The sequence below is a fragment of the Thamnophis sirtalis genome, unplaced genomic scaffold (assembly GCF_051295495.1).
Source record: "Thamnophis sirtalis isolate CommonGarterSnake01/CBP01778 unplaced genomic scaffold, rThaSir2_p1.2 scaffold_3, whole genome shotgun sequence".
Taxonomy (NCBI): Eukaryota; Metazoa; Chordata; class Lepidosauria; order Squamata; family Natricidae; genus Thamnophis; species Thamnophis sirtalis.
This window is the reverse complement of record NW_028261383.1, coordinates 532841-548762: the sequence shown is the minus strand read 5'-3', so window position 1 is coordinate 548762 and position 15922 is coordinate 532841. Positions and strand designations below refer to the sequence as shown.

The window sequence follows — 15922 nt, the reverse complement described above, 5'->3', positions numbered from 1 at the left end:
GTCTTGTCCCCCCTGCTATTCAACATATACATGAAACCGCTGGGCGAGATCATTCGGAGGCACGGGATTAAGTACCACCAATATGCGGACGATACTCAGCTGTATCTGTCCGCCCCGTGCCAACTCAATGAAGCGGTGGACGTGATGAACCGGGGCCTTGAAGCTGTTAAAGACTGGATGAGAGCTAACAAACTGGTGCTCAACCCGGAAAAGACCGAGTGGCTGTTGTGTTTTCCTCCCAAAGATTCGGCTAATGTTCCATCAATCAGGCTGGGGGGGCAAAATTTATACCCCTCAGACAGGGTCCGCAACTTGGGAGTCCTCCTGGACCCACAGCTGAGTTTCGACCATCACTTGTCAGCTGTGACCAGGGGGGCATTTGCCCAGGTTCGCCTGGTGCGCCAGTTGCGGCCCTACCTGAACCGGGAGGCCCTCACAACAGTCACTCGAGCCCTTGTGATCTCTAGGCTGGAATACTGCAATGTGCTCTACATGGGGCTGCCCTTGAAGAGCATCCGGCGACTTCAGCTAGTCCAGAACGCGGCCGCGTGAGTGATCATGGGCGCACCACGGTTCGCCCACATAACACCGATCCTCCGTGAGCTGCGCTGGCTACCTGTTGATCGTCGGATGCACTTCAAGGTCCTACTTACCACCTATAAAGCGCTCCATGATAGTGGATCTGGCTATCTGAGAGACCGCCTTCTGCCAATTACCTCCCTGCGTCCCATCAGATCGCACAGGGTAGGCCTCCTCTGAATCCCATCCGCCAGTCAGTGCCGACTGGCGACTACGCGGAGGAGAGCCTTCTCAGTTGCAGCTCCGACGCTATGGAACAACCTCCCCGTGGAGATCCGTACCCTCACCACAGTCCAGGCCTTCCGCACAGCCCTCAAGATCTGGCTATCCCGTCAGGCCTGGGGATAGGATTTACTCTCACCCCGCCCAAATGTTGAGTGAATGTTGTGTTTTATGGTTAATTTTTTTACTCACGTTTTTCTTTTATGTCTTGTCTTGCACTCCCTTCCCCCATTGTTGTAAGCCGCCCTGAGTCCACTTAGGGAAAAGGGCGGCCTATAAATGTTCAATAAATCTACAAATCTACAAATCTACAAAACGCCTCCTCTTCCTCATACAAAAATTGTATGCCAATTCCACCCTGAAAGTGAGGTGCAATCCCCAAGGGAGTTTAACCGGCTCAGTAAGAGTACAAAAAGGGGTACGGCAGGGTTGCATCCTGTCCCCCTCCCTCTTCAACTTCTATATTAATCCCCTGATTTTACAGAACCCGGATTTCCATCCTCCTAACCTAGCACAACGCAAAGTGCCAATTCTCTTATATGCTGATGACGCCGCTATCATTTCACAAACCTCCATAGGACTGAAGAGATCAATTAGGGCAACACTCGGCTATTGCAGGCAAAACAAGCTGGTCCTTAACTTCGATAAATCAAAAATTTTAGTTTTTGCTAAAAGACCACGCCAATATTCCTGGCAAATAGAAGGATATAGTTTGGAACGGGTTAAAACATTTAGATACCTTGGTGTGGTTTTCCACTCGCTAGGGACATGGAAGGCACACCTGGATCACACATTGCAAGTAGCCATTAGGTCCTCAAATGCAATCAAACATTTCTTTTATACAGGTGGAGGTCAGTTAGTACCTGCTGCCTTAAAACTTTTTGAGGTCAAAACATTGGCGCAAATTCTTTACGGGGCACAAACAGGAATCCTTGCAAAGAGAGACTTGTTAGAAACCATTCAGACAAAATTCCTGGGAGCCATCTTAGCTGCTCCCCATGGAACTCCAAATGCCCAGTTAAGAATTGAGACAGGCATGCCTCAAATTCAGGTAAGAGCCTGGAAGATGATGGTCATTTATTGGCTTAAAATGCATTTCTTTCCAGAGGGACTGTCCCCACTAGTGTTGACTGACAATTTCCCTTCCCCCTGGAAACAAGCAATTGATCACAAGCTAGGCTCTTATGGGCTTTCATCATTATTATTAATGTCCCTAGGATTTGAGCAAGCAAAGCAGGGGTGGGTTTCTCGCCCCGTTCCAACCGGTTCGGTTGGAACGAGGCTGGCGGCGTCCTCGCGCGTGCGTGCGGTGCCGCGTGCACGCGCTTACCGCGCGCATGTGTACTAGCGTCTGTGCGATGCTCCAGCTGCTCCTGGAGGATCGCGCAGGCACTGTATGCGTCCTGCGCATGCGTGGAAGCGCAGAATTCGGCAAAACCGGGTAAGGAGCGGGCGCGCGCGGGGGGGGGCTTCGCCATTCCCGGAAGTTACTTACTTCTGGGTTCGGCGACCAACCGGATCGCAGGGACCGCCGCGAACCGGTTGAAACCCACCCCTGAAGCAAAGCAAGTAGTAATCAATAGAATGAGGGACATGGAGTTCCAAGAAGAATTAAATAGGTTGCCTCTCCACAGTAGGGACAGAATAAAACAGGGTGTGTGGGAATCGGCAAGATATCTGAATGACCTGATCTCTCCAAAACAAAGAATAGCTTTCTTCAGAGCCAGATTTAACATTCTTCCCTCAGCACTCCTCCAGGGCAGGTATAAAAGAACACCTATAGCCGAACGCGTTTGTATATGTGGTAAAGGAGAAGTGGAAGATAATTCACATGTACTATTACACTGCGAGCTATACAGAGCTTGTAGGTCTGCATATATTCTCCCCTTATTAGAGAGATTGCCAGGGAGGGCAGACAATGTTTATCTAGGCTTTTTCCTCCAGGACACTAACCCGGCTACCACGTATGCAGTTCTGCAAAGTTCTGTGCTGCTGCAATGTCCATAAGAAAAAAATTGGCTACAGTATAGTACCATCTTGTACCAATTATCTGGACATACCTTTAACAATCTTTGGACTATAATGTTATTATCCACTTTTAATGTAAATACTTTTAATTATATTTTAATGTTAGTATTTTTAATATAGTGTAAAGACAAATTTATATTGCTGGTCTTTGACCGTAATAAAGATCTTACTTACTTTCTCTGGATGTGAAAAGGGAAGAAACATGTTTTAAAAGACAGAATAGCTGCCTGCAACTTCCTGCCCATCCCCACTTTGTCCATGAGCCATTAAAGCCTGAGCTAGTCCATTTTACATAACAAGGAGTTCTCCCCTTCAGCTCCAGAGTGATAGAATTAAGGCATGATGATATTGACCCTTTACCCAACTCGCCACATGGCATCTGAGAACTCAACCAAACCTGGATTCAAAACGCAGCCTAGAGAGTTGCCCCTGCATGGGCCCATGGGAGTCTGACAACCAATGAGAATACAAGCTCAAGATCAAAGGCCAGAGAGGGCATAAAACCAGGGACTTTCAGCATCTCAGTCCTTCCTTCTCTTCTCCCCCAACATTGAAGCATGAGATCACCTTTTCTGTTCAGGGCTCAAGCCATGTGGTCCTGTCCACCATTAAAACCATCTTTCCAAGCAGCCTCCATGTTTCCAGTGTCTTTTTCCGCACTTGGAGCCGAACCCAGGTGGTCATTTCTTCCCACAACACAAGTTTCTGCTGAACCAGAATGAACTTGATTGAAGTCTTTTGCATGCAGAAATAATAATTAATTGCTTTTTTTGGTTTGTTGAGTTACATACATATAAAGAGGAGGCCAAAATTGTCCTCTATTAATGCATCCTTACTTACCACCTTCAAAGCCCTTCATGGTAGTGGATCTGGGTACTTGAGAGACCGCCTACTGCCAATTACCTCCACCCGACCAATTAGATCCCATAGATTAGGCCTCCTGCGAGTTCCATCTGCCGGTCAATGTCGACTGGCAACTACGCGGAGGAGAGCCTTCTCGGTGGCGGCTCCGACTCTATGGAACGATCTCCCCGTGGAGATTCGTACCCTCACCACCCTCCAGACCTTCCGCACAGCCCTTAAAAACTGGCTATCCCGTCAGGCCTGGGATTAAAGACTGTAACCCACCCGAATAGTATGAATGTCGTGCTTTTAATGATGTATTGTCTTATGTGTCAATTGTTTGTTTCCCTCCCTTTGGAGTTGTAAGCCGCCCTGAGTCCCCCCAGGGAAAAGGGCAGCATATAAATAAATTACTCTAAACTCTAAACTCTAAAATAAGGATCCAAAACAAACAAATCAGGACTGGTGATTTTATTTTTATTTTTTTGTAAACATGAGTAGGAAATAGCAGTTGGTTTGGGAATACAGAAATAGCAGGGAGGGTATAAAAATATCAGGGCAGAGAATGCGATTGCCCATTTTTAGAAAGTAGCCTTCCCCTGCCTTCTGGTTGGGAAAAATGACAACTGAGATCAGAATAGAGAAGGCTGGTTTTGCTATAAGCAACACGAATGCCAATTATCTGTCAACACTGAACCGAAGAAGTTCTTGGGTTCGTTAGTCAGAGCCTTGACATGCTACAAATAATCTAGTTAAAACTAAAGAGTTTGCAGCAACTGAAAATGAAAACATTTTAATTAACATTGGGGAAGCGCCTTCTGGGTAATGTGGATATGTACTGTATTGTTGCCAAGTTTCCCCCAACCGTTGGTTCCTTGCCTATGGTTGTGTGGCTTTATTGTTATTTTTCTGTATTTTGTCTCCGAGAATCATGCAGAGTGGCTGAGAGTAAAGTGTGTGCTCAAATTGAATACACAAATATATTAAATAAAATATATGAAGGAGAAATTCAGCCAGTTTCTGTAAGGCATCCTGGACCAAGGAAAGCAGGCATTTTAGCTTAGAGAAATGCTTCTCTGCACCTTCATGTTTTTTGCTATTATAAAAAAATGGATTAGGAGCTTCTGCTGAATTACCTCAGAGTATAATTGTAATTGTAATTTAATAAATTTATATGCCGCCCAATCCCGTAGGACTCCGGGCGGCTTACAAAATACAAGAGTAAAAATAAAAAGTTAAAATATAGGGAAAGAGGGAAACAGAATAACAGAGTCGGAAGGGACCTTAGAGGTCCTCTAATCCAACCCCCTGCTCAAGCAGGAGACCCTATACCATTTCAGGCAAATGGCTGTTCAGTCTCTTCTTAAAAACCTCTAGTGATGGAACACCACAATTTCTGGAGGCAAGTTGTTCCACTGATTAATTGTAAGTAAAAAAAGGAATAATATAAGCTTCCAGTTTGGAGTAAAAACTAGAATTCACCAGAATTCTCCTTTGAGGAACAAAGGACCAGGCTCAGATTATCCTACTTAGGAGAGGTGATACAAAGACCTCACCCTGTGCATAAGAATTGAGGCCTTTGAACTATGGTGCTGAGGAAGATTCCTGTGAATCCCTTGGACTGCAAGGCGATCAAACCTGTCAGCCCTGGAGGAGATCAACCCTAACTGCTCTTTAGAAGGCCGGATCCTGAAGATGAAGCTCAAATACTTTGGCCACCTAATGAGGAGGAAAGATTCCCTGGAGAAGAGCCTAATGCTGGGAACAATTGAGGGCAAAAGAAGAAAGGGACGACAGAGAAGGAGGTGGCTGGATGGAGTCACCGAAGCAGTAGGGCGTGAGCTTAAATGGACTCCAGAGGATGGTAGAGGACAGGAAGGCCTGGAGAAATGTTGTCCAATGGGTTTGCAACTAACAACAACAACAACAAGGCTAGAAGGGTGGAAGGCAAGAGAAGAGGAGGGTCAGCAACAAGGGATGTGGTTAGTGGTGGTGAGGACACCATTGGAACAGCTGAAGGATCAGGTTGGTGGAGAAGATCATGGAGGAATTCCTTCTCTGTGGCTGCTAAGCGTCAACACCAACCTGATGGCACTTAGTCAGCCAGTTTGCAAGACAAGTGTCTCCCAAAAAATAAAAGTTTGAGGCATTTTTAAGGTTGGCAGATTTTACAATTTACATTTTTAATGATAATCATTTCCCCCCATCACCTGTATAACCGAGTCCATCCTCTTCATTGCCGGTCATCTTCTCTTGCAGTGTTCCAATATTTGAGGGGCTGCCACAAAGATGAGATCAAACTATTTCCCCCAAAGCCCCAGAAGGCAAGGCAAGAAACAATGGATGGAAACTAATCAAGGAGAGAAGCAATCTGGAACTAAGGAGAAATTTCTTGACAGTGAGAACAATTAAGCAGTGGAACAACTTGCCTCCAGAAGTTGAGTGCAATTAAGGAGCCATTAAGCAGTTAATGACCACTTAACCATGATCACATTGGGGTGGCTTACTAAAACATATTACATCCTAAACCATGGTTTACAAACCAGTAATCATACCCATCGGTGCATGGAGCAATGTTTCTCAGGGTCAACAAATTTAAGCCGTGTGGACTTCATTTCCCAGAATTCACCCTTGGCTGGCTAATTCCCAGCATGTCTGGCTAATTCTGGGAAATAAAGTCCACACCACTTTAATTTGTCAATTCTATTTGTTATTGTAAATTCTAATTGGGTTTGTTTGGGGTATTCTTTTTATTTTTTTTTACAACTTTTGTATTATATGTTTCTTTTAATGTTGTACGCGGCCCTGAGTCCTTGGGAGAAGGGTGGCATAAAAATCTAATAAACCTAACCTAAACCTAACCAGCCTAATTTGACCCCCAAGAGACACCATAGGTATGATCACTGGTTTATAAACCATGGTTTAGGATGTAATGTTTTAGCAAGCCACCACAATGTAGTCCTGGTTAAGCAGTCATTAACTGCTTTTATAAGGCAGGTGGAACTCTGGCATGGATTATCAGGCTTAGCCTGACATCTATTCCTGGGGATGATGGGTCCTTGATCCTGAGAAATACTAGCATGGAGCCGGGACTTGGGGGTGGATTTTGACCCAGCCACCCTCTTTCTACCAAACCTATCTAGTATCTAGAGGAAAAACGGAGCCCAAATCAATCAATATAGAATATAGAATAAAAGAGTAGGAAGGGACCTTGGAGGTCTTCTAGTCCAACCCCCGCTTAGGCAGGAAACCTTCTTACCATTTGAAATGGTATAGGGTCAGCCGACCTCTTCTTAAAAACTTCCATTGTTGGCCGGACCTGCCTCGCAGAGGACAATCTCCCAAACCTATTTCCCCAAATCTTTTCTCCCCCTTTTTTCTCATTCACATGTGAATGGCGTCCCCACCAAGGATTCCCTTCCAAGGATTTGATTAAGGTTTTCAGTTTCCCCGCCTCCAGAAAAGCTCCTTACTGGTATCTCACCTTGAACCAGACGTTTTCTACGCACCCACTCAGGGCGTGGCCAGATAAAGGAGGGGAGGGGTTCTTGCAAAAGTTTAAGATGGGCAGGGCTAAATTCGCACTCAGATCGTGCAAAAAAAAGAAAAGAAAAGAAAAAGAGGACGCCGGCACGCAGCCTTTCCAGCCCGATTTTCCTTCCCACTCAAGCGGCATCCGAGGTGAGTATGGGGAGCAACGGGGTTTGCAGCGAACTGATCATCATCCATTTCTCTGGCGCAGGAGTTGAAAAGCTTGCGGAACTCACCGCTACCCCCTTCTTTGGATGCGATTTTATTCCCTGCTTTGCTTTTGCAGTTCCCGTTTATCTACCCAGCACGTCCATCTCCCGGGCAAGGAAGAAGCATGGCAATAAAACCCCTTCCGTGGATACCCGGGCAGTCTATCTTTAAAAGAAAAAGGACTTTTCCTCCTCTTCCCCAATCCCCCCCGCGGGCGTGGCGTTGAAGGTTTCCCACCGCCGGTGCCACCCTCCCGTTTTCCAGGATTTCACGCGTGGAAAACGGGGTTAGAAAAAGGGTTGATCCAGGAGGAGTCGAGGCCCGGTGCAACATCGCTTTGAATAGCGAGGCGGGCGTCATATAAATTTAATAAGCCGGTCAAGATTTGAACTAACGCTCCTATGCGATTCCTAGACATTTGCAAGTAGTAGTAGTAGCAAAATGCATTAAAACGGTTCCCTTCCTCCCTCCCCCGCGTAACTGGATTAAAAATCGCTTTCCCCTATTTTCTCCTTTTTTAAAAAAAAAAAAAAAGGTTTCCTGTGGCTCATTCGCAGGATCACGTGGCAAGGAGTGCCGTAGGCACCCCCGCTGCCTGTTTTAATGCCGACTCACGGCTGCGTTTACACGTGCTTTATACTTCCATTAACTCGCATTTCCTGGGCTGTAAAGTCGAGTCAGCCAGGCCGGACGAGGCGGTGGGTTAAAAGAGAACACGCTGACCAAGGTAATTAGTGGCTTAGTGTTAGCCCCAATTAGTTTAAACCATGATTAGATCGACTGAAGTTTATTGTCCACGGTCAGCTTAATCGTTGGAAACCTGTGACTTGGGTATGCTATAAAATCCAACTAACGGATGGGTTTATAACACTATATTAAATTATTATGCCATAATCTTTTCTGGCAAGTAACTTCTGCGTTTAATATGCCCTCTGCTCTCAAAGGGGGGGGGGGGAACACGTTTTTTGCAGATGGATTTGAAAGATTTAGAGCCAGGTTTCTGCAAAGTGTTATAAATGTTCAGAGGGCCTAATAAAAGATATTCCTTAAATTGTGCGTGTATCTCCCAAGAATACGAATTGTAGGGTCTCCTGCCTGAGCAGGGAGTTGGACTAGAAGACCTCTAAGGTCCCTTCCAGCTTTGTTACTCTTGATAACACACCCTGCCCCCTGGCTCACCTGCTTGCCAAATCTAAACCTATTTAAAAAGGGGAAGACAACCTTTTGTCTTGCTAAACAGTTCCCATCATCATTATCTGGTTATCTTTGGGACTTCAAGGAATATACAACTAATTTACAAATTGATTAGGAGGTAGTGAAGCCTCAGGGAAGTGGTTGAAAAGCTAATCCTGAGTCAAGACAGAATAAACGCCATATATATTTCCCCACTATTTTGTTCATACTTTCAAAGATTTTTTTTTCCTCTAGTTTTATCGCTATTGTTTGGAATAGGTATAACAATCTTGGTAATATATGTTATGTTATGTTATGTTTATTATACTTGTATGCCGCCCTATTCCCGAGGGACTCAGGGCGGCTAACAAACAAGTGGGGAAGGGGGAGATACAAAAAACAAACAAGACAAAAACAAGATACAAAAAAGCAGATTAAAAGCTACACAACAATCACAACAATTCAAGTGGGGCTGGGAACTCATCAGCCCCAGGCCTGCCAGGTCTTGAAGGCTTTGCGGAAAGCCTGAAGGGTGGTGAGGGTCCGAATCTCCACCGGGATAGCAGTAGTAAAGATATTCATCTTTACTACTGCTATTCTTCCCATCAGTGATAATTCTAGGTTTTTCCATCTTTCCAAGTCTATTTCTATTTGTTTTTCATCTTATAATAGTTATCCTCCTTCAGTGTTCCACATCTTGATGTCAATTGAATACCCAAATATTTCACTTTTTTCACCACTTGCATGTCCAGTTTTCTCCATCAACCCTCTTTTCTGTTTTTCTGTCATATTTTTCACCAGAATTTTTTCTTTATTAAATAAAACAATAAATGCATAAGAATGATAAACGTAAAGAAGAATACCAATTATGTGAATGTATACTTAAAATGGTATGTAAGAGAATTTTTTTAAAAAAAACTTATTTGAAAAAAAAGACAGAATAAATGCCCACCTAGCCCACCCCTTTCCTTGTCCTTTAAAAAAAAAGGCAGAAATTACCCCAAGTAGGTTAGGCATTTTAAAAAATAATATTTTTGATTCTGTTAGAAGACAGAATCAAAAATATTATTTTTGAGGAGTAAGATTACATATCTGGCTCCCGCTTTGGAGAAGCCTTTTTCCAAACACTTGGGTGCATAAAATGAAATTAAATACAGTATATTTTAACAAATAAAACAATTACAGGTAGTCCTCAAGTTACAACAGTTCATTTAGTGGCCGTTCAAACTTACAACATCACTGAAAAAAAGGTGACTTATTACCGTTTTTCATACTTACAACCTTTGTATCAGCCCCTTGATCAACATTCAGATGCTTGGCAAGTGGTTCATACTTATGACCGTTGCTGTGTCCCAAGGTCAGGCGATCGCATTTGGTCAGCCAAATCAATGGGGAAACCGGATTCACATAACAACCGTGGTACAAACTTATGAACTGCGGTGATTCGCGTAACAACTTTGGCAAGAAATGTCATAAAATGGGGCAAAAGCTGCTTGATGTCTCACTTAACAGAAATTTTAGGCTCAAGGGTGGATGTAAGTGAGGATTACCCGTGTTGTGGTGTTTTCCTGTAGTGAACAAGGGGTGATCCCTTACGACAGTAACCTAAACTAGTGTTTCCCAACCTTGAAAATGTTAACACAGGTGGACTTCAACTCCCAGAATTCCTCAGCCAGCTGGGGAATTCTGTGAGTTGAAGTCCACACATCTTAAAAGTTTCCAAGGTTGAGAAACACTGCACTAGTCCATAACGTGTATTTATTGTTTGCTTTTGGCTTGATGTGGTTTTATTTAATAATTGTGGTAATTGCAAATCGAAGCTTTATGTCAGTGGTTCCCAAACTTGGCAACTTTAAGACTTGTGGAATTCAACTCCCAGAATTCTCCAGAGCTGGCTGGAGAATTCTGGGAGTTGAAGTCCACAAGTCTTAAAGTTGCCAAGTTTGGGAACCACTGCTTTATGTGAAGGGTGAATAAAGTCTCACAGCCTATATAGGTAGCCCTTGACTTACAACCACAATTGAGCCCAAAATTGATGTTGCTAAGTGAGACATTTGTGAAGTCCCCCCCTCCCCCATTTTACGACCTTGCTACAGTTGTTAAGTTAATCATAACATTTGCTAGAAACCCGGTTGTTAAGTGAATCCCGCTTCCTCATTGACTTTGCTTGTCAGAAGGTCGCAAAAGAGGCTCTCGTGACCTTGGGACACAGCAACGGCCATAAGTCACTTTTTTCAGTGCCGTTGTAACTTGAAATGGCCGCTAAATGAACTGTTGCAAGTTGAGAACCACCTGTTTTCGAATTTCCTGGGGAGTTCCATTCGATGAGCTCCATGAAACACCTTAATTTTTATCCCCCGTGGGAATCGTATTACTTTTTTCTTTTGGGAGAGTCCTTTGCTTCGCAAACTGGACTTCGCGACTTCTTTGCAAGTCGTTTTTCCAAGCGATAATCGCATTTTCCTTCTTCTTCCTGGAAGCTTGCTTCCCTGCGCCACAACCCTCCAGCGTAGAAGTTCTTTGCTGCGTCTGCGCTTCGGCGGTCGCCATTTTCAACGGCTGTTTCCAAGAGTTGTGCGAGGCGGCCAAATGAGAAGAGCAAAGCTGCGGAAGGAGAGAAGGTGCCTCCAGCACGGGCCCGAAAACAAGATGGAGTTGGCGAAGAAAGGAGGGCTACGGGATAATACTCCAAGTTTCGAAACTCAGCTGGGCTTAGGAGCGGGCCCCCGGCCCTCTCTCGCCCCCCAAGCTGGAGGAATGGGGGGATTCTTGGAAATGCCCCATCACCAAGAGGACCAGAGCATGCATAATCTGTGGGAAACGCAGTTCCAGGAGTTCCTGAAGGACAACGTTTTCGAGAAGCAGCCGCTGGATGATCTGACCCCTTCGGAGGATCCTCGGGCCTTCCTGGCCTCCTTCGAGAAAGTCGCTGTGGCTTGCCGCTGGCCGAGAAAAGAGTGGGTGACGCGGCTGCTGCCGGCTCTCAGCGAGGAGGCCGAGAAGGCTTTCATCGCCCTGTCTGCCAAGGATCGGGAAGATTACGGGAAGGTGAAGTCAGCCATCCTGCGCCAGGAGGCCGCCATCAGGGAGAAGCAACGTCAAGAGTTCCGCCGGTTCTGCTTTCAAGAAGCCGAGGGCCCGCGGCAAGTCTTCAGCCGGCTCCGGGAGCTCTTCTGCCAGTGGCTGCGGGCCGAGAGGAGCAGCAAAGAGCAGATTCTGGAGCTCCTGCTTCTGGAACAGTTCCTAAACATCCTGCCACGGGAAATGCAAAACTGGGTTAAGGAACGTACTCCAGACACATGCCTGGAAGCTGTTGGTTTGGCCGAGGAGTTTCTGAGTCGGCTCCAAGCAGCCGAAAAGATGGGAGAGCAGGTAAGGAAGGCCTTCTTTCCCCTGGTTGATTGTGGAAATGCTGTACAGATAGTCCTCACTTAATGACGGTTGGGATCTGTAACCCCGTTGCTTAGCAGTGAGACATTTCTTAATGACCCTGTTAAGTGAGCCAAGGTGGCGCAGTGGTTAGAGTGCAGTACTGCAGGATACTTCTGACTGCCGGCTGCCTGCAATTCGGCAGTTCGAATCTTATCAGGCTCAAGGTTGAACTCAGCTTTCCATCCTTCCGAGGTTGGTAAAATGAGGCCCCAAATTGTTGGGGGGCAATAGGCTGACTCTGTAAACCGCTGTGAAGTGGTATATAAGTCTAAGTGCTATTGCTAAGTGCTATCGCAAGACCATGATGAATTTTGGACCTCATTTCTGTGCCTGTTGTGGTCGGATTTTTTATTATATATGCAAACTTCCCACTGTGAATTTTTGTGAACTGTCACCGCTGAGTTCTAATATAGCAGTAGCATTTAAGATTTATATACCGCTCCACAGCCATAGCATTTAGACTTATATACCGCTTCACAGTGCTTCACAGCCTTCTCTAAGCGGTTTACAGAGTCAGCCTGTTGCCCCCAACATTCTAGATACCTCATTTTACCCACCTCAGAAGGATGAGTCAACCTTCAGCTGGTTAGGATCGAACTCCTGGCAGTGGGCAGAGTTAGCTCAGCAGTACCGGGCTCCATCCATTCTGCCGCTAACGCCTCATTATGCTACTGAAACTCTTTGTCTCTTTGTAATTTTTATTTGAGCAAAATGATGTGTTCATAGGTCAACAATTTTGGAATCAATGTGGATACTTTAGCGGCATATGGCCCTCTTCCCCCCCCCCCCTCTCCATTTCAGGAGACAGAAGAAATAAAGGCTCAATCGGAGATGGTATCAGTGGAGAGACCAACCAACACAGATAATCAGCAGCAGCAGCAAATCCTGCCACTACCACCACAACTTTATCCCGGTAAGAAGCTTTTTATTACTATTCCGTGCCCCCCTCCCAATCTTGAATTCACTCTATAGCATGGATGTCAAACTTGATTTCATTGAAGGCCACATCAGGGTAGTGTTTGGCCTCGGGGGTGGGGGTGGGGAGCAGGATGGGCGTGGCCAGCTCGACATCACGTAGTGGTGATGTTATTTCGCATTCAGGAGTCTGACAGCCCACGGATAGAAACTGTTCTTCAGCCTGTTTGTGCGGCTGGCTGTGCTTCTGTTTCTCCTTCCCGATGGTAGGAGAATAAAGAGGTGCCCGTCCAGGGTGTGAGTCGTCCCTGAGGATTTTCCTCACTCTTCTAAGGCAGAGAGCCGTAGCGATCTTATCTAGTGGTATCAGGGGACAGTCAGTTGCCAAGCAGCCAAATTTTGATCATGGGGATGCTGTGACGGTTGTTAAGTGTGAAAAACGCTCATCGGTCACTTTTTCCACTGCTGCTGTGACTTCGGTCACTAAATGGACTGTTGTTAGTCTATCCTGAGTATATTCCTACTCTTCCTTTCAGCAGGTTCCAAGGAGACCAATGTGAGCAAGAAGAGAAAACTCCAGTCGGGAGATTTTGGAGACGTGAACATCGGAGCGGTATTTCCTGGAAGAGCCAATTCTTGCCGTCGGAAGCAAGGAAGAGACATCGACGTCCAGCCGCGCCGTCACTCCGAAAGGCTGCAGAAGAGCAACCTGCCTATCCAGGGGGGAATTCTCTCTTCAACTCCCCGCAAGGTGAAACCTAAGCCGAAAGAGCGGATGCCTCCTGCTTCTCAGATCCCCAAGGACCACATCCAGCACTGCGAGGAATGTGGCAAAGATTTCAGCGGAATGGCAAGTTTCTTCCGGCACCGTACGCGCCACACAGGGGAGAAACGCTACGAGTGCTGTTTTTGCGGGAGAGGCTTCTTCTGGAGGTCAGACCTGGTCCGTCACGAATGCCAACACACCGGGAAGAAGCCGCACGAGTGCTCCTACTGCGGGGAAGGCTTCGATCGCAAGTGGCTGTGTGTCCAGCATCAACAGATCCACCTGCGAAACAAGGTGAATCTCTCACCAATGGAAACAACAACCAGGAAAACAAAATGCTTTGCAGCTTTGGATTCAAACAGGAAGCAGCAATAGCATGTCATCCGGTTTTAAGTGTTAGCATTCTCTGAAGGGAAAAAAAAAGGTGTAGGAGAATAAACAGGTCACAAATCACCTACTCTTGTGAGAGTTCAATAATCTCCCTCTGACTTGGGAGAATTTTGAAATGCCCTGAGATTTCAGCTGTCTAATATATTTTTCTTCAACGGGGGAGAAACTTGGAGGCCGTATTTTATCATAGAGCCATGGGGGGAGGAGGTTCCAGTATCTGTCGCAGCTGGTTGCAGATTCCTGGGGTGAATTATTATTATTTTTATCCCACACAAAGTTGGCCCAATGTTATTTTTCCCCAATGCTTTTTATTCAGCCAGAAAATGCTACCTTTGTGTTGCAATCAAGAGCAAACAAAACTCCCCAATTTTGTGCTCGTTGCTTTATTGACAAAAAATTTATCGGATCTGCTTCCTGGGTGCCCCAAGATTAAGAAAAGCTTGGGGATTCATTTTTTGCAGTTTAACGAGAAAGAGACAGTCCTTGATTTACAACCAGAATTACAGTTGTAGATCGTGCTGTGTCATTAAGCAGCTGGAAACTCTTCGTAGGTTGAGGACATATCTGTATATTCTGTTCTCACCTGGATTTCCCAAGGGCTGCTTTCCAGATGCTGCTTGTGTAAGTACCGTATTTTTCAGAGTATAAGATGCACTTTCTCCCCACCCCCTTAAAAGTGGGTGAAAATTTCAGTTCTTCTTATAGACCGAATACGGGTCTGTTTTTGGCCTCCCAAACTCTCCGCGCATCATGTTTTTGCCCTCGCCTAGCACTCCGCAGTGCTCCGCACGTCCTGTTTTCACCAAAAGTAGACCCGTTTTTGGGCTCTCGAACCCTCCGCACATTGGCCTTTCGCCCTCCCTGGCCCCCAGAAGTGCTCTGCAGGCCAAAAATGGACCTGTTTTTGCCAAAAATGGGATGTGCGGAGCACTGCAGAGCGCTTCGGGGAGTTGGGGGGGGGGGAAGAAAGCACGATGCACTGAGGCCAAAAACTTTTTTTTTCTTGTTTTCCTCCTGTAAATCTAGGTGCGCTGTATAGCCCGGTGCGTCTTCTAGTCTGAAAAATACGGTACTTAGTTTCATAGGTAGCTGATCTTAAGAATGCATGCCTACTAGGAGACCCAAGTTATTTTCGATTTACGATTGAATAAATGACTGCTTAATAACCAATCAAAGGAAAGAGTCATTAATCCTCTTAATAGGATCAGCAGTCCCGCGCCCCCAGTCTTTTATCCCCTGTACATGTTAATTTTTTGTTTCCCCACATGGCTACCCCGCATGGCTTATGGGATTTGGGGAAATGAAATCTACCTGCCCAGGATAGGTTAAAGGGCAGCAAAGCAGAGCCTTATAAAAGATGTGAAGCTCTTTAGGTATATTAAAACGTGTGACATAACATTGGTTGTGGTTTCGTGTTTTTAGAGCAGTGTTCTCAATCTTGACAAGGGCCTTTTTTCATAACGTCGATAGCCATGTACAGGATGGTAAGAATCCAAATCACAAAGATGGGAGACTTTTTACAAAGGTTCTCCAGCTTAGAAACACCCATCATGCATGGTTATATCGCAACCAGACAAGTGCCTTTCTGTAATGCTCGAAGTCCTGCTCAGATCTTAAAAAGAAAATTGCAAAGTATGTGAATGGAAAGAGTATCTGTACTCGTGGGCGTTATACAAAATTGTATTTTTTTTTCCTCTGTGTTTTGAAAGCCTCCCTTGAAGGTTCTCTGTTCTGTAACAGTGCTGTTTTCAAACTGAACGCAATTAGCATCTCGGTGTTAATGAAATGTTTTTGGTTTCCACTCAGTCAACTGCTTTAAAATGCTATGTATCA

General features: G+C 45.5%; 1 protein-coding gene across 1 annotated transcript; it reads left to right on the top strand.

Moving 5' to 3' along the window:
- The first annotated feature begins 11075 nt into the window (after positions 1-11075).
- Positions 11076-14074, top strand: LOC106547332 (uncharacterized). Its single transcript, XM_087711780.1, has 3 exons — positions 11076-12000; positions 12820-12931; positions 13473-14074. Exons 1-3 carry the CDS (start codon positions 11176-11178, stop codon positions 14072-14074), a joined length of 1539 nt encoding a protein of 512 aa, XP_087567906.1. The 5' UTR covers positions 11076-11175.
- Positions 14075-15922: the final 1848 nt, after the last annotated feature.

What these genes read in the sequence shown, in the direction of transcription:
- LOC106547332 (XM_087711780.1), top strand. Translation starts at nt 11,176, where the DNA reads ATGAGAAGAGCAAAGCTGCGGAAGGAGAGAAGGTGCCTCCAGCACGGG. An exon ending in TGGTTGATTGTGGAAATGCT is followed by an intron (nt 12,001 to 12,819) that starts GTACAGATAGTC and finishes TCTCCATTTCAG; the next exon opens with GAGACAGAAGAAATAAAGGC. An exon ending in ACCACCACAACTTTATCCCG is followed by an intron (nt 12,932 to 13,472) that starts GTAAGAAGCTTT and finishes TCCTTTCAGCAG; the next exon opens with GTTCCAAGGAGACCAATGTG.